This window comes from Echinops telfairi, unplaced genomic scaffold (genome assembly GCF_000313985.2).
Source record: "Echinops telfairi isolate 266 unplaced genomic scaffold, ASM31398v2 ScPeMD7_15;HRSCAF=58, whole genome shotgun sequence".
Taxonomy (NCBI): Eukaryota; Metazoa; Chordata; class Mammalia; order Afrosoricida; family Tenrecidae; genus Echinops; species Echinops telfairi.
Window position 1 is genome coordinate 2,425,852 of NW_022103912.1, and position 22,371 is coordinate 2,448,222.

Sequence of the window (22,371 nt, forward strand, 5' to 3'; positions counted from 1 at the left end):
AGGTGAGCATCATAGAATGCCAGTTTAATAGAACAAAGTATTCTTGCATTGAGGGAGTACTTGAGTGGAGGCCCAATGTCCATCTGCTACCTTAGTACTAAATCTATAAATAGATGCACATAGATCTATTTCCCCATCCTCATATATAAATGTATTTGCATATGTACATGTCTTTATCTAAACCTCTATAAATGCCCTTTGCCTCCTAGCTCTTTCCTCTATTTCCTTTGACTTTCCTCTTGTCCCACTATCATACTCAGTCTTCATTTGGGTTTCAGTAATTCCTCTTGGTTACATTACCCTTGATCACGCCCTACGAGGCCTCCTATACCTGCCCTCACCACTGATTTGGATCACTTGTTGTTCCCTTGTCCCTGGATTTGTTAACACCACTACCTTTCCCCCCACCTCCCCCTCTCCTATGTCCCCCCAGAACTGTTGGTCCTGTTATTTTCTCCTCCAGATTGTTCATGGAGCCTATCTTATTTAGACAGACCTGTGGAGATAATAACATGCACAAAAACAAGACAGAGTAAAACCAAGCAACAAACGAAAACAAAACAACAACAACAACACCCACAAACCACTGACAAAAAACAAACAAAACAAAACACTCAAGAAAGAAACGCTTGCAGTTAGTTCAAGGACTGTTAGTTGGCCTTTAGGAGTGTTTTCCAGTTGAGTGTGTTGGGGCATCAAGCCCTGGCCCCAAGGTCTATTTTTGGTATTCCCTGGGGACTTCATTGCTCTGTTCCCCTTGCTGTTCTGTTCCATGCCCTTAGTGTTTTGCCTCGGTGTAGTGGGATCAGATCGGGCAGAATTCCCACACTGTGTCTCCAGTGTTGTCCCCTCTAGGGCTATGGGTCAGTGAGGGATGCTGTGTCTCGTAGTGGGGCCAGCCATGTGGTCTTCTCTGTGGATTGGCTGCTCTGAGTGGGAATATCGTCCTCAAGGCTTGGTGGGCCAGTATGAATTTGCACAAATTTTCATGAGGTATTAATCTACTAGTTTTTATAGAGGAACAAACTGAGGTTCTCTCTGGTCACAATGAATTCTTTCATTAAAGCAGTTTTACTCAAATCTTGTTTTTTGTAATGTCCAATTTAAGAGAACAGCATGGAGCTGTGAAATTTTTGTCTTCTGCTTGGGAATAAATGCCCCAGAAACCTTTGTGATGTTGAACCAGCTTACGAGGACAACACTATGGGAAAAATGCAAGTGTGTGAGTGGTTTTCTCATTTCAAAAAGTGTAAAGTCTCAATTGATGACAAACCTCAGTCTGGATGTCCATCAACTTCCCAAACAGATGAAAATGTTGAAAAAATTCATGCACTTGTGCTCAAAGACCAACGGCAGACCATTGAAGAGACGGGGAAGTTATCTGACTATCTTGGAGCTCGGTTCTGTGAATTTTAACAGAAGATTTGGGAATGAGAATTGTTGCTGTGAAATTTGTGCCTGGGATTCTGACTGACCAGGAAAAAGAGCATCAAGTGGAAACATGCGTGCTTTGAAAGAACAACTCCAAATCGACCCAGACTTTTCTCCCAAGGTCATTACTGGTGACAAGACATGGTGTCATTCTTACAACCTGGAAAACAAACATCAGTCAAGCCAGTGGAAGACATCATCACCTTGTCAAGTGAAACTAAAGATCAAGATGATGCTCATTTAAAAAGAAAATTATGTGAGGGGGATAGTGAATTTGGAGTTTATTACACCAGGTCAGACTGTTATTCAAGCTTTCTATGTAGAGGTTCTGAAAAGATTGAATAACAGTGTGCGACAAAAAAAGGCCTGATTTGTGGCAGACGGGGGCCACGACAATGTACCTGCTCATGCAGCCATCTCAGAGTGCTAGGTTTTGACAAAGATAAACAGCATGCTTTTCTCGCCCCACACACCTTACTCATCTCACCTTGCTCTGTGTGACTTCTTTTTGTTTCTGAGAATGAAGAGGGACATGAGAGGCAGCAATTTGAAGAGGTAAAGAAAACAAATGAGTGAGGTTCTCTTAGAAATCCAAACAAATGAGTTTGAAAAGTGTTTCCAAAATGATGATGCAACGTATATACAAAGATGCTTGATGTAATTGATGTATGAAATACTATAAGAGCTGTAAGAGTCCCCAATAAAATGACTTAAAGAAATGTTCCCAAGAATGGAATCACAGATTTGACAAATGAATTAAGTGTAATGGGGAGTACTTTGAGGGTTATAAGGTTGTTTTGTACAAAAAAATTGAAATACATAGGTTTGAAAAAAAATCCGTTTTGGGAGGGGATACCTCCTTGAATATTTTTGCTAAGTGCAAGTCGGTTGTGACTCATCACAGCCCCATGCACAACAGAACACAGCACTGCTGGGTCTCCTCCCACCCTCACAACAGTTGTTTATTGGGGCCCATTGCTGCAGCCACGGGGCCAATCCATCTCATGGAGAGCGTTCCTCTTTTTCCCTGACCTTCTTTTTATTACTACGCGTTCTTTAGAAACTTCCCGATAACATGTCCAAAGTATGTGAAATAGAGTTTTGCCAGCCTCGTTTCTGAGGAGCATTTCAGCTGTACGTTTGAAGCATCAGGGTTACTTCTTCAGGTAGTTTGTGGTATAGTCCGTATTCGTCACTGGTAGCATAATGCAAATACAACACACCTTAGTTGGCCTTCCTTCTTCATTGTCAGCGTTCAGCTACATAGGAGGTGACTGAAATACTATAGCTTGGGGCAGATACACCCTAGTCCTCAAAGCGGCATGTTTTCTCTTTAGTGTTTTAAGAAGTCTTTTGCAGCAGATTTTCTCTTTGAAATACATAATTTGCACCCGGATCAGGGATGAAATTAGGAAATTTCTAGCAACCAGCCAGAATGAGAACACGATGTACCAAAATGTATGGGACACAGCAAAGGCAGGTATCATGGGATGTTTCATAGCAATACGTGCACATATGAAAAAGGAAGAGAGACTTGTGTTTGATATGCTGGCACAAAATTTACAGCAATGCGAGCAGAGTCAACAGGACATTCCTACTAATAGCAAAAGAAAAGAATACTAAAAATCAGGGGTGAGACTGAAGCTACAGCTCAGGGAGGAGGGACATGTCTGATCTGAGCACACAGGAACAAATGAAGGGGGAGGAAGAGAGAGTGGAGCACATCCTGGCCCACAAAGTCTTGAGGATGATATCCCCGCGCAGAGCAGCCAATGCACAGAGAGGACCATGGCCAGCCCCACTATGAAACACATTATTCACTGACCCATAGCCCTACAAGGGACAACACTGGAGACATAGTATGGGAATTGCTCCCAATCTGACCCCACCACACCGAGGCAAAACATGAAGGGATGTGCAACAGAACAGTAAGGGGTGCAGAGCAACAATGTCCCCAGGGAGTACCAAAAATAGACTTTGGGGCCAGGGCATGACACTCTATCAGACTTGACCGGAAAACATTCCTAAATGTCAACAAACAGACCTTGAACTATTTGCAGGCTTTTCTTTTTTTTGTCATTGTTTTCTGTTGTTGTTGTTTTCTTTTGTTGCTTGGTTTTGCTCTGTCTTGTTTTTGTGCATGTTATTATCTCTGCAGGTCAATCTAGATAAGATAGGCTAGATAAACAATCTGGAGGAGAAAACAATGGGACCAACAGTTTTGGAGGGACATGGGAGAGGGGGAGGTGGGGGAAAGGAAGTGGTGTTAACAAACCCAGGCACAAGGGAACAACAAGTGATCCAAAATCAGTGGCGAGGAGGATATAAGAGGCCTGGTAGGGCTTGATCTAGGGAAATGTAACCGAGAGGAATTACTGAAACACAAATGAAGGCTGAACATGATGGAGCAAGAGGAAAGCAAAAGGAAATAGAGGAAAGAACTTGGAGGCAAAGGGCATTTATAGAGGTCTAAGTACATGCATGTACATGTGTAAATATATTTATATATGAGGATGGGGAAATAGATCTATGTGCATCTATTTATAGGTTTGGGCCTCCGCTCAAGTACTCCCTCAATGCAAGAACACTTTGTTCTATTAAACTGGCATTCCATGATGCTCACCTTCCTGACACATGAAGACAAAGCAGGTACATAAGCAAATGTGGTGAAGAAAGCTGATGGAGGCCGGCTATCAAAAGATATAGCATCTGGGGTCTTAAAGGCTTGAAGATAAACAAGTGGCCAACTAGCTCAGAAGCAATAAAGTCCACATGGAAGAAGCACACCAGCCTGTGTGATCAGGAGGGCTGAAGGGATCAGGTATCAGACATCAAAAAACAAGAAATCATATCATTGTGAGCTCACCTCCCCAATACGTTCACTGAAGCAAATGTGGTGAAGAAAGCTGATGGTACCTGGCTATCAAAAGATACAGTGTCTGGGGTCCTAAAGGCTCAAAGATAAACAAGTGACCATCTCGCTGAGAAGCAACAAAGTTCACATGGAAGAAGCTCTCCAGCCTGTGTGATCATGAGGTGCCGAAGGGATCAGGTATAAGGCATCAAGAACAAAAAATCAAATCATTGTGAATGATGGGGAGTGCGGAGTAGAGACCCAAAGCCCATCTGTGGACAATTGGACATCCCCTCACAGAAGGTTCACGGGGAGGAGACGAGCCAGTCAGCGTGCAATGTAGCAATGATGAAACATACAACTTTCCTCTAGTTCCTTAATGCTTCCTCCCTGCCCTGCCCCCCACTATCATGATCCCAATTCTACCTTACAAATCTGGCTAGACCAGAGGATGTGCGCGGGTACAGATAGGAACTGGAAACACAGGGAATCCAGGACAGATGATCCCTTCAGGACCAGTGGTGAGAGTGGAGATACTGGGAGGGTAGAGGGAAGGTGAGGGAGAAAGGGGGAACAGATTAAAAGGATTTACATATAACCTCCTCCCTGGGGGATGAACAACAGAAAAGTGGGTAAAGGGAGATGTCTGACAGTGTAAGATATAACAAAATAATAATAATTTATAAATTATCAAGTGCTATGAGGGAAGGGGGAGCGGCGAGGGAGGGGGAAAATGAGGAACTGATATCAAGGGCTCAAATAGAAAGCAAATGTTTTGAGAATGAAGATAGCAACAAATGTACAAATGTGTTTGACACAATGGATGGATGTATGGATTGTGAGAAGAGTTGTACAAGCCCCAATAAAATGATTACATTTTTTAAAGAGTTGTATGATCCCCCAATAAAATGATTTTTTAAAAAAATACATCATTTGCTTTTCTGAATACTGCTTCCGTGAGCTTCAATTGTGGATCCAAGCAAAATAAAATCAGTTGCCATTTTTTTCCATTTATCATGATGTTCGTTGGATCCAATTGTGAGGATTTTTCCCTTTTTGACATTAAGTTGAAATCCATATTGAAGACTGCTGATCTTCATCAGTACCTGCCTCATGTCCTCACTTTCAGCAAGAAAGGTCATGCCATCTGTATATTGCCAGTTGTTACTGAGCCTTCCTCCAATCCTGCACCATGTTCTCCTTCATATAGTTCAACTTCTTCTCAGCTTTCCGATGGACTAAACATGGTGAAAGGGTACAGCCCTGATACGCAACTTTCCTTTTTTAAACCCCTGTTCTGTTGGAATCACTGCCTCTTGGTTCTCTGTGAGCACAATTAAGCGTTCTGGAATTCCCATTTTTTGCAATGTTATTCATAGTTTGTTATGATACATATAGTTGAATGCATTTTCATAGTCAATGAAACACAAGTAAACTTCTTTCTGGTCTTCTCTGCTTTTGTCAAGGTCTTCCTAACGTTAGCAATGATAACCTTGTTCCATGTCCTCTTCTGAATCTGACGTGAACTTCTGGCAGTTACCTGTGGATGTACTGCTTCAATTGCTTTAAAACTATTTTCAGGAAAAAAAATAGTTGTATGTAGTATTAATGATATTGTCGGATAATTTTCACATTTGTTAGGCCGCCTTTCTTTGGAATGGACACAAATATGGATCTCTTACAATCTGTTGGCCCAATTTCCTTGCATAGACTAGTGAGTTCTTCCAGCACTGTATCAGTTTGTTGAAACATTTCAATTGATACCCTGTCAATTCCTGAGCCCTTGTTTGTTGCCAGTGCTTTCAGAACAATTTGGACTTCTTCCTTCAATTACATTGGTTCTTAATTATATGCTCACTCTTGAAATACTTGAATTTTTTTGGTGCCGTGACTCTTGTGTATTCCTTCCACATATTTTGGCGTGTTGTTGTCTCATGGGGAAGGTGGCAAGGGAGGAGTAATGTAAAAGAAGAGGGAGAGGAAGACTGAGAGGAGATGGACATGCGAGGAGCCTGTCCCATGAGACCTTGAAGGCTCTTTGGTAAGGACTTTGGAATGTACACTGAAGGAGACCGGGTGTGATTGAAGGATTGAACAAGCCATGGTCTGATAAAACCCTGGTGGGTTTTAGTTGGTGGGTTAAGACTAGACTAAGGTGGTTCTTACAGATTGCATTGTGCCCCAAAGAAAGGTATGTTGAAGTCCTAACCCTTAGTACCAGTGAAGGTTATCTTAGTTTGAAATAGGGCATTTAGCGTGTTAATTGAATTGAGGGCATGCCAGAGTAGAGTGGGTCTTAATCCAATCAGAATGGCATTCTTATAAAAGAAGAGAACAGGCAGAGACACAGGGAAGACAATTACGTGATAATGGAGTTATGCTGTAGTCACGTGAAGAAATGTCTGGAGTCCGGAGAGGAGAGATAGGATATTCCTCACGGATAAAGCCCTGAAAGAGAACATGCCTATGCCCCTCTTCTGAACCCAGGCTTCTCGTTTTCAGAACTATGGGGGTGGAGGTGTCTGTTCTTAAGAGCCACCTCTTTGGATTACTTTGTTTTCGCCGTCTTAGGAAATTACTACAGTAGGCAAGGGTCGAAGCTAGGGAGAGCATTTAGTAGACGACTTAAATTTTTCAAAGAGGAGGTGATGCTTTGGATAAAGGTAAATGTTGCATAAAAATAGTGAGAAGTAGTTAAATTCTGAATATATTTTTGAGTTCAAACTGGAGGATTTGGTTAAGGTAAATTTATTGAGAATAATGAGAAAAAGGAAGGAGTCAAGTATGACTCTCAGATTTTTGGCCCGAGCACTGGGCGGGACTGGATGCTCATTAATGACGGTGAAGAACAGGCTTGGGGCCTTCTCCCTTTTTTGGGTGTTTCCTGCATTGTTCAATATTTTCCCCACAGAATCCTTCACTATTTCAACTCCAGGTTTGAGTTTTAACTTCCATTCTTTCAGCTTGAGAGATGCTGAGGATATTTTTCCTTTGTAGTTTTCTAATTCCACGTCCTTGTACATTTCATTAGACTGCTTTGTCTTCCTCAGCATCTTTTGAAATTTTCTGTTCAGCTCTTTGACTCCATCATGTATTCCAGTAACACCACGGTGGAAAACTATATATCCCAGAGAAATTAGTGCCGTGACAGAAAAAGAGATATGCACACCCGCGTTCAGTGGATGAACCTGAAGGGCCGTATGCTGAAGTAAGTTGATCACAAATGGACAGATATGGTATGGAACCAGTATTATAAAATGTCATGAAGGGGTTGTCATTGTAAAAGAGCCATCCTTTGATGGTTACCAGCGGTCACAAAGGAGGGTAAATTGCTAACTAGAAGGGAGCCATCGTATCTTGGGTGAAAGAGAAGGCAAAATAGTAATAGTGAAAAGAAGATGACCAGTAGCCCTGCTTACAAAGCTCCCAGTTCCTCATTTCACCAAATGGCCTTGCTCATCCCCAGCTCAGGGGGGGCGTGTGGCCTAGCTCTGACATGGGGCCTCGTGGGCACTGTGCCTGCTTCCCCGCTTGGGTGCCTTGGTTCTGTCTCGGCCTGGCATGCAAAGTGACGGTGGCAGCTCTCCTCTGAAATCCTTCAGCACCACTCTGCCCTTTATCCAAATGAGGCCAGTGTCCCTGTGGACCCTCCTCGGCACAACCCATTCCAGGAAGCCTTGCAGACACTCTGGCGCCCTCCGTATCTGTCTGGCCGGGTCAGCCTAGCCATTCCGCTTCATGGACCAGCATCTTCAGCCCGTGCCCTGGCTGACCTGCCCCAGTGTGAGATCAGAAATGTTTGTATTTTCATGGTACAGCAGTGACATATTGCAAGAGCCGCTGCACAGAGCTGATGTGGAAACTGCCATGCCAGAGGAAGCTTCCCACTCTCATGCTTAATTCTTCTGCGTAAGCACCGAGAAAGAGGGCAGCCTTAGCTTCTAGGGACTCCAGACACTGGGTTAAGTTATGGCAGAGAACCAACAAGTCTAAGAAGAGCCTCTCAGGACCAAGCCACGGTCACAAGGGCAATTTGGGAGGCACCTAGGGATCGACTGAGCTCTGGGAGATCCTACCCAGGCCTGGGGAGCAGCATTCACAGTTAGATTTTAAAGCCATTATACACGATAGTAGCAGATCCTGCCTCGTGCCCTTAGGGAGTCTGAAATAAAGAGCCCCAAAGCGCCTCCTCCTTCGGGGATCCCCATGAAATTTAGAATGAAGGTTCAAGAACATTCAAGATATGTCTCCTTCCCCATATTCCTCAAGAACCCCCAGTTCCTCCATCCAATGGGTGCTTCTCTCGTCCTTGTGCGAGTGCATGTACACTGTGCCCTCTGAGTGTCTCCAGCAATCACCAGCTTTCCCAGGGCCACAGCCGACCCTTGTCACCACAGGGCAGGCCTGTCCCTGAAGCCCCAGACTTGGCCTCCTCTCTGATGCCATCAGGCTCAAAATACCGACAGTGGGAGAACCAGGTCATCCCTGGGGCTTAATTTGCATGTCCCTGGGCCTGCTTTTCTCCTTTCCTTCTGTCTCCCCTCCCCTCACATCTTCCTCCATCTTCTTGCCCTCTCCCCTACCAATTGCTTCCCCCCAGGAGTCAGCTGACTCTGGCATGGAAGTTACCAGGAAGGCTGGCATTGGTACCCAGCTGTGGCACAGCTGCTAAGAACACTGCCAATAAATTCCTCTGCCAGAGAAAGACGTGGCCGCCTGCAAAGGTTATAGCCTTGGGAAAGCCTATGGGGCAGTTCAACTCCGCCCTGTAGTCCAAGGTTTGGTTTGGTTTGGAAGGCAGAGTTCTCAAAGGCCAGGGACCATTTATGAGGAATGGATGATGGGGAATATGGAGGGACCAAAGGCTCCAGCCTTCTATCCATGTGTCTCTCCATTGCGTTTACTGAGCATCTGCTCTGTACTGGACCCATGGGTTTCTGCTGACTCACCTACTAGTAGGGGAGGCATCTGTGCCCTGGCACCAAGATGGAGCTGAGGACCACAGTGGCCTGTTGTGGCTGCAGGATGTAGTGTCAGGGTTTGTGGCTCTTTTACATTTTACTTGTAAAACAAAAGGGGGAATTGTGGGATGATAAAGAGACTTTTCCCCAGCTTTGCATCCCCCAAAGATAGGCCAAACACTAGAGGCTGTTTGCCAGCCCATGGTGGGAAGTCAGATGCATTTCTGCCTTCCCAGTACATCTGGTCCCACCACAGGTGGAGCCCACTTCCTGCTGTTAAGGACAATAGAGTCCTTCTCCCTGAAGGCTGGCAGCCTTCAGTCAGGTCCACAGTAGGTGGGGTTCACACCCTACTGATAATGGTTTCCATGGAGAGCCAGAGAAGTGGTCAAACCTGCTCATCCAAAGTTAGGCTGCCATCCTGAATCTAGGATCCGCCCATCTTGCCACATCTATACCCCCAATCCCTCCCCTTCCTATTGCATGTAGACCCCTACATCATCCCCCTCCCATTACTGTAGTACCTATAGCACAACCCCTTCCTGTGACCTATGACATATGTCTTTACCTGGAATTAGGGGGCTTGCATGCCCCTCAAAGACATTTAGGCCTTAGTTAGTAATAAAGAGCTCTCTCCCCTTGTTCCCCCTGCCCTCTCCCTTGCTCCCCCTTCCTCTCTCCTGGTCTTCGCTCCCCAGTTTCCTTTCCCCTTGTCCTCCTTCCCTTCCCCCTCTCTCCTGCCCTCTGGTCTCCCATCTCCACATGGACCACTGAGTGGGGCTGAGGTGAGCATGCTACTATGAAATGTGTCTGACTCCATTATTCCAATCTCTCTTCTAACTCTCCTTATTCTCTATGACTTTATTATATAGCTATATATTTTAACCGTACACTTGCTCCTATTGAACCCACGATTAGTTGTTGGGGACTGGCCCCACAAGAGCCCGCAACACAGAGAATCCAGGATAGATAAACCCCTCGGGGCCAACAATGAGAGTAGCAATACCAGGAGGATAGGAGAAGGTGGGGGGAGAAAGGGGATATCAATCACAAGGATCAACATATAATCCCCTCCCAGGGGGGTGAACAACAGAAAAGCAGGTAATGGGCGACAGAAGACGATGTAAGATATGAAAATAATAATCTATAACTTATCAAGGGTTCATGAGGGAGGGAGGGCGAGGGAGGGAGGGGGAAATGAGGAGCTGATATCAAGGGCTCAAGTTGAAAGAAAATGCTTTGAAAATGATGATGGCAGCATATGTACAAATGTGCTTGACACACTGGATGAATATATGTATTGTGGTGGGAGATGTAAGAGCCCCCAAGAAAAGAAATTGCTTCAGTAAATACGGGGATGCATATGTCTATTTATGTTTTGTTCTTTATTTCTTTAGCGTATATACCAAGTAGTGAGATTGCAAGGTTATAAGATATTTGGATTTGGATTTGTTTAAGGAAGCAGCATACTGACTTATATAACCCAAAATCAAAGTCACCGCCATCGAATCAAGGCTGACTCATACCGACCCTATAGGGTAGGGTAGAACTGCCCCTGTGAATTTCAACACTAACTCTTGGCACAAGTAAAAGTCCCCATGATTTCAAATTGCTGACTTTACCGGTAGCAGCCCAACAAGTAACCACAAGGCACCAGTTCTTCCTGACGTCCATAGTGGCTATACAATTCTGCAGTCCCCCAAACAGTGTATGAGTGTGCCAGTATCTCGACATCCTCACCAGCATTGACTGTTTTCATTTTGCTAATAGTGTTGGCGAGAGATGACGTCTGATTGTTTTAATTTTTATTTCTCTTTTGACTAATGAATGGGAACATTTCTTGATGTGATGGTGGCTAACTGGATATATCAGTTTTCATACGTTGTCTATTTATGTCTTGTGCCCAATTTTGATTGGGCTATTTGTATTTTTCTTATTAAGGTGTAGTTTTGTATATATTTTAAACGTTAGCCCTTTATCTGGTATATCATGTCCAAATATATTTTCTCAATACGTGGATTTTCTTTATAATCTTTTAATGAGGTCTTTTGATGTACACAAATGTCATATACGTAAAAGGCCCCGCTTCCCTATTTCATCATCTGTAGTGTACTTTTCCATTATGTTCAGTAGAGTATTTATATCTTATATTAAAACCCTTACGTTTGTCTCTATGGGATTTTCGATGTATAGGGTTACATCGTTTGCAAATAAAGTCTTTCTTCTTCTTTGTGAGTTTGGATGACTTTATTTCCCCTTTATTGCCTTCTCGCTCTGGCTAAGACTCTTTATTTTTTATTTCCAATATGGAATAGCAGTGGTGAGGAAGGGCATCCTTCTCTGGTTCCCATTTGAAAAGGGAATTGTCCTCGCCATTAAAAGCTAGGTTGGCTGTTGGTTTTGTATATATGGTTTTAATTGTGCTGGAGCGTTTCCCTTCTATTTATAGCTTGCTGAGTGATTTTACAAGGAATGGATATTGGATTTTGTCAAATGTGTTTTACACATCAATCAATATGGTCATGTGGCTTCTTTCCTTTGTTTTACTTATGAAATGGATTATACTGATGTGTTTTCTTATGTTGAACTATATTTGTATATCTGATATTGCCCTACATAATCACAATATGCTTCTATATATTTATTTATAATATATTTATATCATATATAAAATATATATCACAAAATTACCATATAAATTACATATTGATGGATTCTATTTGGTACAATTTTGTCGAGAATTTTTGCATCTATTTTCATAAAGGATTCTAATCTATATTTTTGTCATTCAGTGATGTCTTTACCTGGTTTTGGTTCAGGATTATGCTCATTCAAAATGAGATGGGTCATTTTTCTTGCTTTTCTATATTCTGGTGCAATCTGAGTAGAATTTGTGTCAACTGTTCTCTGAGTGTTTGTAGAATTCACCAGTAAAGCTGTATCACCCCGCACTTGTTGTTATTGGGATTTTTTTAATAGCCTCCAATTTAAGACAATTAATTCTTACATTACGGCCCTGTTCAATCCTCACCCACAGGAAGAGAACTCAGATGACATGGGTGCTATAGCAAAGTGTGCGCAAGAAATTAGATGGTGCCCAGCTGTCAGATAACGTGGCGTCTGGGGTCTTAAAAGCTTGTTTCCAAACAAGCAGCCATCTAGGTGAAATGTCAGCCAAGTTCACAGTGGAAGAAGAATACCAACATCAGTGACGGAAGGATTATAAATCATATTATCTGAAGCCAAAGGAGGGAATAGTATATAGCCTAAGTAGTGAGAATCTGGTTTGCAGAAGACTATGGATGACTTTGGGAGTCCAAGGTACATTTGTGGGATCTACTTGTTAATAAGACTCTGAATATTTCCCTCTATCCATTATAAAGGGATAGAAGGAAAGTGTTACCAAATAGAGTATATCAGAGAGATGACTATAGAAAATCAAAATGATAAACCTGACTTGAACAGCTAATAGCACTCCTAAAAGAGTATGAGTGGCAATATTAATTTCTGATGAAATAAACTTTAAAGAAAAAAACAGCATAAGAGAAAAAAGGGATATTATATAATGATTAAATGTCAACTAAGCAAGAAGACAGAATCATAAAATCTGTTAAGTCAATGAAACAGTGTCAAAATACAAAATCTGTCTGGCCGTGGTTTGTTTCTTGCCTCTTCTGGGTATACGCCCAGTAGGGGGATTTCTGGGTCATATGGTAGCTCAATTTCCATCTGTTTTAGATATTGCCAAATCGATTTCCATAATGACTGAACATACCTACAGGTCCACCAGCAGTGGATGAGAGTTCCTGTCTCACCCCAGCCCCTCCAACACTTGTTGCTTTCTGATTTTTTGAATTGGGCTATCTTTGAGTGTGTGAGGTGGTATCTCATTGCTGTTTTAATTGACATTTCTCTTATGGCTAATAATCAGGAACATTTTCTCATATGTTACTTGGCCATTCAGATTTCTGCCCTTGTGAAATTTCTGTTCAGGTCCTTTGCCCCCCTCCTGAGTGAGCAATTAGTTTTTTTTCTTTTTGGAAGCTAGCAGAGTATTGTAGATTTTAGTAAGAAGGCCTTTGTCTGATGAGTCATTGCTAAAGATTTTTTCCCCAGTCTGTGGGCTCTCTTACTACTCTCTTGGTGAATACTTTCGATGTACACAGTGTTTTATCTTCAGTATATCCCACTTGTCTATTGTGACTCATCTGTATTTATGTCCTTCCCTATTTCTGATAGCCTATGTATTCCCTGTGCCAAAGTTCTCAGATTGGTCCCAATACCCTCATTGATGGCCCTAATAGTTTAGGGTTTTACCTTGAGGTTTGTGATCCACCTTGAGTTTATTCTTGTGCATGGAGTGAGGTAAGGGTCTTGCTTCATTTTTCTGCAGGTAGATATTCATTTTTCCCAGCACCACTTGTTGAAGAGGGCATCTGCTTTCCATTTGATATTTTGGGGGCCCTTATCATAGATCAGTTGTCTGTATGCTGATGACTTTAATCTGGATTTTCAGTTATTTTCCGTTGGTCTGAGTATCTGTCATTATACCGATACCATGCAGTTTTGACCACTGTGGCTGTATAAAATGTGCTAAAGTCAGATAAAGCAAGCCTTCCCACTCTGTCCTTCTTGAGGAGTTTCTGCTGATTCGGGGCTTCTTCCCTCTCCCTATGAAGTTGGTAATCAGTTTTTCCATTTCTTTGATACAAGACGAGGGCAATTGTATCAGGATTGCATTAAACTTATATAGTGCCTTGGGCAGAACTGACATCTTTACTATATTGAGTCTTCCAATCCATGACCATGGGATATTCTTCCATTTGTTGAGGTCGCTCTTGGTTTCTTGTAATAGTGTTTTATAGTTTTCCTCATATAGATCTTTTGTTCTTTTAGTCAGGTATATCCCTAGATATTTCCATTTGTGCTTGGCTATTGTGAAGGGTACCAACTTTTTGATCTTCTCTTCTGTCTTATCTGATGTGTATAGCAGTCTTATAGACTTCTGTTTGTTGATCTTGTATCCTGCCACTCTGCCAAACTCCTCTATTGCTTCCAGTATTCCCCAGTCATTCATTCATATGATTATTTGTTTTCACCACTGAGCACTTACTACATAGATGGCAGAATTCAGGCCCTGCAAAGGAAGAGGTATATTAGACACCATTGATTCTCGATTTCAAGGAGCCAGTTCTAATGAGAACTTTGGAACCAACACCAACACCAAAAATGCAAGAGCTGTTGGGGTGGGTTTGAGGTTGGCAAGGGTACTAGAGATGGGGGCAGGGCTGGACCAGGGGTGTTATCTCACAATTATCCCTGTCTGATCCTGACACTTTCCTCAGCAGGCTGTGAAGGGCAATGGGACAACATGAGCTGCTGGCCATCCACCACCACAGGCTGGACCGTGGAAGTGCAGTGTCCGAGATTCCTCCAGATGCTCACAGGCAGAAATGGTAATGACCAGAACATAGCCCTCAAGTGACCCATTGGAGTGGGCCTGGCTAAGGATCTGGGGGATGGTCCCCAGGAAAAGAACTTCTTCTAGAAAGTCTGAAACCAAGAAATCTTTTCTTGGGTCAAGCAGTGGGAGGGAATTCCTTGTTGAGAAAAGAAACCTTGCTGGGGAGGGAGTGGTGGGTTCAGTTCACAGGGTACTCAACAAAAGGGTCAGAGGCAATATAGAGGCAAGTGATGAAAGATGATGGATTTGCTTTTTTCTGCCCAACATCCCCCCATTTCGGGCCTTCTCTCCTTTGTTTTAGGATGCTAAGTGGTTCAAATGATTTGTGCTTGACTACTAATCTAAAGGTTGGTGGTTTGAGACCACCCCCCGAGAGGTACCTTGGGGAACAGAGCTGACAATCTGCTTCCATAAAGATTATAGCCAAGACAAAGACCCAGAACAAAAGAAATCATATCATGTGAGTGAGGGGGAGCACGGAGTGGAGACCCCAAGTCCATCTGTAGACAATTGGACATCCCCTTACAGAAGGGTCATAAGGAAGAGACAAGCAAGCCAGGGTGCAGTATAGCAATGATGAAACATACAACTTTTCTCGAGTTCTTTAATGCTCCCCCCGCCCATCATGAAGTCACTTCTACCTTACAAATCTGGCTGGACTGGACCATGAACACTGGTACAGATAAGAGCTGGAAACACAGGGAATCCAGGACAGATAAACCCCCTCAGGACCAATAATGAGAGTAGCCATACCAGAAAGGTAAGGGGAAGGTAGAGGGAGAAAGGGAGAACTTATCACAGTTATCTACATATTACCCCCTCCCAGAGGGATGGACTACAGAAGAGTAGGTAAAAGGAGACATCAGTCAGTGTAAGACATGAAAAAAATTTTTTTAAATAAATTATCAAGGGTTCATGAGGGAGGGAGGGTGGGGGAGAAGGAAAAATGAGCTGATACCAAAGGCTCAAGTAGAAAGAAAATGTTTTGAAAACGATGATGGTTTCAATCTCCTGGAGTGCTCTGGGGCTCAAAACAGATTCGCAGCTGAACTGGATTTCTTTTGTTGTTGCTGGTGGTGGTGTGTGTGTGTTTTCCCCCTTGTTTGTTTTGTTTTGATAAACTGATAGAACAGCTGCAAGAGGAGTGGAATCATCCCTAATACCAACACCCCCCCTGGTGACCACAGAATTCAGACAAGGATTTTCTGGTGTAGGGTTTTGTTGTTTCTTTTCCCCTGTTTCTTTACTGTTTTAGTAAATCATCAGTGTAGAGACTTGGGACGCAAAAGGTGTGGAATCATCCGTAACTCCCTATAACCTCTATGTTAGGCAGGGTTCTCTCAAGAAACAAAACCAGGACACTTATGATTTAGATAGATAGATAGATAGATAGATAGATAGATAGATAGATAGATAGATAGATAGATAGATAGATAGATATAGGTTTATATTGGAGAAGGAATATACCATATACCACCTTATTAGTGCACACAGCAGTACAGAGAGCTCAGTTCAACTCACTTTTGTGGATGGAAGGTCCTTCAATTCATTCCAGCTGCTGGTTCAAGGTCAAGGAAGCGGACAGCAAAATCTGCCCTCAGGCAAGACTTGGAAGGTCAGCCGCAGGAAGCAGACAGCAGGGTGTGGTAGCAACAGTCTAGCTTTGAAGCTTAGAGAAGCAGGTCCCAATGGAGTCTCAAGCTCTAGTGATGCACCGCAAGGCAACATGGTCCATGGGTTTGCTTGACCCACTGGAAGTGCAGCACATGGTCAAGGCAAAGGACTACCTCTAGCAGCAGCACAGTGGTCTGATCACCAGGGAGACAGAGTGATGGGAGGCCGGCCGTGGAACGCATTTATCTCGCTTTTAATTGAGCTGTGACCTGATGAAACGTTGTCCACATGTTCTTATGGGGGCCTAGTTGGCACAATAAACCTAACGATCACATACCTGTGGCTGCACCCTGCACAGTCTTGGTTAACCACACATTGGTGACTGCGAATGAAAGCAGTTGCTGGTTCTGGCTTAGGGATGTGTGTGTCTTTCCCTTTTGTTGTTATTATTCCTTCCTTGCTCCATCTGATGGAGTCAAGAGTCCCCATTCACCCATCCACCCTTGTACCTCCAACAACTACAGCTAGTGCATGAGGCAAACCACCCACTCCATCACCACATGACCAACAAATAGAAACAGATACAAAAATGGCATATCTTGAAGATAACAGCAATTTCAGTCTGAATGAAAAGACAAAGCAGAAAGGAACAAATGTGTAACCAATATAGAGAACTTAAAGACCCTCCTGTGGAAGAAGAGGTCTTGGAAACACCATAAAAGGAATTCAGAAGAATGATCATTAGGTACATTCAACAGATAGAAAAAAGATTGAGAAAACTGGCAAAAAACAGAAAGAAAAAGAAATTAGAAGAACTCAGGACAATACAACACTACAAGAGGGAGCTGACAAAGTAAATTAAAAATTAGAAGCCGTACAATATCGCAAATAGAATTCCAGAAAGTTAACATTAAAATAATAGAAATAGAAAACACTTTGAAAGAGCAAATCAGTAGAACAGGAGCAATGGGTAAATTCATGAGCTTGAAGAAAAATTTCTTGATAGTAATCTATGAGAAAAACAAGCCATAGAAGGAACAAAAAAAATGCAAAGAAAGTCTAAGAATTATGTGGGACACTATCAAAAAGGATAACATACATTTGATAGAGATTCCAGAATAGGAAAAACAAAAAGAAGCGGAAAGAAAATAGTCCAGAGTTGCTGGAAGACAGAGCTTGAACTGAATGCCTTCGGGTTGAGGCTCGCAGGGAAGTGAGATGCCCCTTTGGGCATTTATTGGCAGACCCGAGAGAACTTTGTAACATTCCCTGATACACAACTCAACCCTGAGCATTTCTCACGGGCAGTACAGCTGGTTAACTTCCTTGATAAACCCTTCAGTCGTGGATTTTGTGTGAGTTCTGTGAATCCAGTCCAATGGATATTGGAACCCCGGGGTAAAATAGAGAACACTAATTGAGACTACTACATGTGCCTTAGAAATAAGGCCTGTTGATCTTGTTCTGCAAAATTAGCCACTGAACACCCCGTGGGGTGCAGGTCTTCTCTCACATCCATGGGGTTGGCATGACCTGGAATTGAATCGATAGCAACTGGTTTGGGTTTTATTTGGGGGGGGGGGGGTTTCTTGTTTGGGCTCAGCCAGAGTTTGAGCAAAGGGCACGGAAGTGCTCCCATCGGCTGGTTAGACCCCAGAGACCAGAACTCAACCGGTCCTGAGAACCTAGAGTACTGGATGCAGCTGGGCCATTAAGGTTCAAGAAGAAATGCTTCCCTGAGACTGTCCAAGACGTTCTTCTTTGCATGCGACTCCCCTTGCTCAGCCTTTGGGCTCCTGCTGTACAAGCCCCTTGTTGGAATGTTCTTCCCTTGTCTCTCTTGCCAACTTAGGGCAGATGGTGCATCTTCATTCCTTCACTGTTCTGGACAAGTAGCCAAGGTTTAGTGAGCAAGGGCCCCGGACAAGGTGCTTTCTGAGTCGGATACTGCAAAGGGAGATGAGACAGATGCTGCCCTGCCCTTAGGAGCTCAGCAGCAGCCGACCATCTCTGGCCCAGGGTGAAAGACCAAGGACATGGCCCTGCACTGCAAGGACGGGGGATGAACAATGTCTGGGATCTGACGTACAGCCCTGGGCAATGCTGGGAGTGAGAAACATTCATTTGGGGAGTGGCTGAAGGTCCTTACCAATTAGCACAAGTTTTCTGCTAAAGGCCAGCGGGACCTACGAGTGGCCGAAGCACTGTGCAGGACTAAGAAGTGGAACACAGTGTGATAATCAAGCGTATCGGCTCTGGAGCCTTCCTCCCTGGGTACAAACCCCATTCCCTCCATTTACTAGGTGTGACCTAGCGCGAGTCATGTAACTGCTCTGATACTCAGTTTTTCTCAGCTATAAAACGGTCTTAGAATTTACATCTTACAGTAGTACTGTAACTATAAAAATAATGCTGACTACCTCATGCTCTTCCTGTTAGGAATCAATACGTTAATGCATGTAAAGTGCTTACAAGCGTGCCTGGCACATACGAATGACTACATATTAGTACAGGAGAGCACAAAAATCTCCATTTGCGCATTGCACACTCAGAAGAACATGAGACCAGCCTGGTTTGGTGAGGGAGGGCTGCGTAACCCAAAGCCCTGGAGACTGCTGCTCTTCAGCACCACTGTCACACTTTCTAGTCCTATGATTGCTACTAACGACTCCATAAAAGACCCAGCAGTGGTTGGCTAGCTCTCAGTTAAACCTCCAAATGGCCAGAAGTGGCCCCCGGTTGGGGGGTGGGGGTGGGTGGGGAGAAGGTAGGGTGAGAAGGCCCCCAGGGAGGTGGAGTCAGCTTTGGGAGAGGAAGAGGGGAGGTGGTCATGGACATGCTCCGAATGAAGTGGCATCAGTAGGACAAAGGTCAGAGAGACTGTGTGCTAGTGTGGCTGGAACTGGGATGGACTGAGGGCCGCAGGCTGCGGTGGTGGGTGGTGACACAGAGTCCTGTCTCTCTGGGGCCTGAGGTCCGGTTGAGAGAATTGTTGGGAAGATTGAGCGACGTGACATGAACCAACCTATCTCCCTTGTCTTTGGCATCCCCACGTCTGGCTCAGGACTTGGGGAAAGTAGGACCCCCATCAGTGTTGGGGGCACCACTGTGGGTATGTGTTAAGGAAGAGGTGAGGGTAGAGGGTCCCAGGAGGGAGAAGGGTGGTGCTTGTAGGCTCAGAGGGGCTTTGCTCAGGTCCAGCCTCATTGGTAAACTGAGGTTTCAGCAATCAGCAGGTATGATCAGTCTCTCACACACACACAAATGTTCAACTCTGTCTCACACACACAAACACATGTCTACACTCATGCATGGCAGCACACTCTTACATATACATCACACGCAGGGTCACACCCGCATGCACACATGCACTGAGTCTTGGCCCGGTTTGAAGGCCCTTTGCCTATAAACCTTTCCCACTTCACTTTGTCTGATTGACGAACACATCCTTCAGGGGTCAGCAGGGCCGGTCAGGGAGCTGACTGTCCTTCAAGGAAAGGCAGCTGAATCTCTCGTTGCCTCTGTCACCGTTGCTCACCCACGCGTGCTTGGCTCCCACAGGTTCCTTGCTTCGAAACTGTACACAAGGCGGCTGGTCTGAAACCTTCCCTAAGCCCGATGTGGCCTGTGGGGTTGACATGAACAACTTGTCCAATGAGAAACGGGTAAGTCTGTCAACCACCCTCTGACCCTGAGACAAGGGCCTGAAGATGCAAACCCCCTAAGAGAAGACAGGGTAGAACATCCCTGGTGGGTGGCCAGACACCTGGGAGCTGTTGCTGCCACCTCCCCTGCTCTGCTGGGTTCAGTGGGCCTGTGTCACTACCTTTGTCTGTCACCCGGGGATCCTATCTTCTGTGCATGGGGGGTTGAGGTGGTACCCTTTCCATAGTTAAAAACCCTCCATCTACCACCCTGAGAGATAGGCACTGACTGACTGTTCATTCGCTGGGAGAGAATGGTTGCAGGGATTAAATGATTGGAGTCACGTTGGTGAGTCTGAATCTAGCCATGGGACGTGGGGGGCGGTGGCGACATTTAACCCCTCTTGGCTCAATGTCTTCATGTGAGAAATGGGGTTCACCTTCGCTCGGAATGCAGAGGTTTGTGAAGAGAATGACGTGATTTCACATATGGAAATGTGGAAGAACATCCGACCGAGTGACCCCTCACTCCGTGCTCAGGCTCAAAAGGAGTTGCCTCCTCCTTCTGCCGGGGGCAGGTGGAGCCCACGCACCTGTACACCCTGCCGTGAGGGAGCGGGAGTGGGGAACTCAACCTTTGGGGAGATTCTGGGGACACTCCCTGAAGGTGGCCACCGGGGTCTGGTGCCAGACTGGCTCCCTCCAAGTCACTGTCCTCTGAGAAGCCTTCAGCAGAGTTGTTGCCTCTCAGGACAGCCCTGCCTCTCAAACCCAGTACATCCCGTGCCCGTCTTCTCCTGCCTTGGCCTTGCTAGTCCTCCTGGCGGTAACCTTCCCTCCCTGTCTTTTACAGACTCTTCCATGTCCTTCCAGACTCCACTCTGACCCCACAAACTCCAGGAAGATCTTCCTTCCCTTCCCTTAAGACGGCCACCCTAGTGCTCTGGATTGGCCTCACTCTATTACCTTCCCTATTATATTGAAATGGTGCTGTCTTCTCACTCATGAAAATAGGAGCTCCCTGGAGGTACTCATTCATTCAACGAAGACGTATTAAGCTCCTGCTATGGGCCAGGCACTGGTCTGGTCACAGGACTATAGCAGCGACAGGGCAGAGGGATTTCTAGTCATTGGTGTCCGGGTAATGTTCACCGTTGCGCTGCACTTCCACCATGAGCCAGCTGCTTCCTGCTCAATTAGACTTACTCCTCAAGGCAACCCTGTGAGTTCATTTTGTTCTCTCCGCTTCTCAAATAAAAAAACCGAGGTTCACGTGGATCAGTGCAGGCATCCTCAAACTACGGCCTGCGGGCCACATGCGGCCCCCCCCAAGACATTTATCCGGCCCGCCGGGTGTTTTTGCCCCGTTTGTTTTTTTACTGCAAAATAAGATATGTGCAGTGTGCATAGGAATTTGTTCATAGTTTTATTTTAAACTGTAGTCCGGCCGTCCAACGGGTTTAAGGGACAGTGAACTGGTCCCCTGAGCACCCCTGGATCAGTGGGTATCCTTATGAGGTAGCAGAGGCAGGATTCAAACCAAGTCCTCCCTTTTTGCTGACTTGGGAGATGTGTCCCGAGCAGTTTCATTAGTTAAACTCCGGGGGGAACATGGATGGATAAGCTTCTTGGAGAGTGGGGTGGAAGCGTGTTTAAAGGTCCTGGAGGTGGGAAGAAAGGGAGAAAGGGGGGAGTTGTGGGGCTGACCACACCCACCTCTGAATTTGTCTTAGGGCTCCACTCTCTATAGTCAGTCTTGCTCAATTCGAAGTATAATGAGCACAGACCTACGCAGATGATAGAGTTTCGTCCCTCCCAAGTATTCTCATCCAGATGGAAACACAATGAGATCTTCAGATCTGGTCAGGGAGTGTAATCTAATAACAGCATCCAGGAAATACTTATGAGGGGCCCCCATTGCCTTGGAGGGAGGGTCCATGGCTCTGCTCACTACAGATGTTTTTTTGTATCATTGACTCATACGAAGACATGAAGCTTACTCTTACCAACTTTGTAAAATGTGCAAAATTAAGAGGAAATGTTCTGATGATGGTTGGCAGAATCCAGGTTCAAAAAATGCTTTCCCTGTAAATAACAAGTTTTAAACCGGCTTAATAAGGAAATGAGCTAATTTCCTTGGAAATAATTGGGAAAGCAGAGGCTGAATTTCAGAATCCTTTGATGAGGTAACACTGTAAAGTTACCAAGAACCCTTTCCTCTTTCCATCTGCCCTTGCTGGTGACTTTTCCCGAAGACCGGGTATGTTCCTGGTGCAAGGTGACTGCCCTTGGCGATCATGAACACAAATTTCCCTGCTCTGACCTGTCTCTGGAGCCTTGGTGGCCTAGTGGTCACCCTCGGGCTGCCAACTGTGAGGTTAGCTCTTCAAAACCACAGTCACT

General features: G+C 44.7%; 1 protein-coding gene across 3 annotated transcripts in view; it reads left to right on the top strand.

Moving 5' to 3' along the window:
• SCTR (secretin receptor) overlaps positions 1-22,371 on the top strand; it is a 235,272-nt gene that overhangs the window by 178,288 nt on the left and 34,613 nt on the right. The window contains exons 1-3 of one of the 3 annotated variants that reach the window (XM_045287430.1): positions 7,426-7,493; positions 14,592-14,702; positions 19,886-19,989. In XM_045287430.1, coding sequence (XP_045143365.1) covers positions 14,618-14,702; positions 19,886-19,989 — 189 coding nt within the window. In that variant the 5' untranslated portion in view covers positions 7,426-7,493; positions 14,592-14,617. Of the gene's footprint in view, positions 1-7,425; positions 7,494-14,591; positions 14,703-19,885; positions 19,990-22,371 lie in introns of those variants that run through there. The other 2 variants (XM_045287429.1, XM_045287428.1) reach the window with 2 other exon arrangements.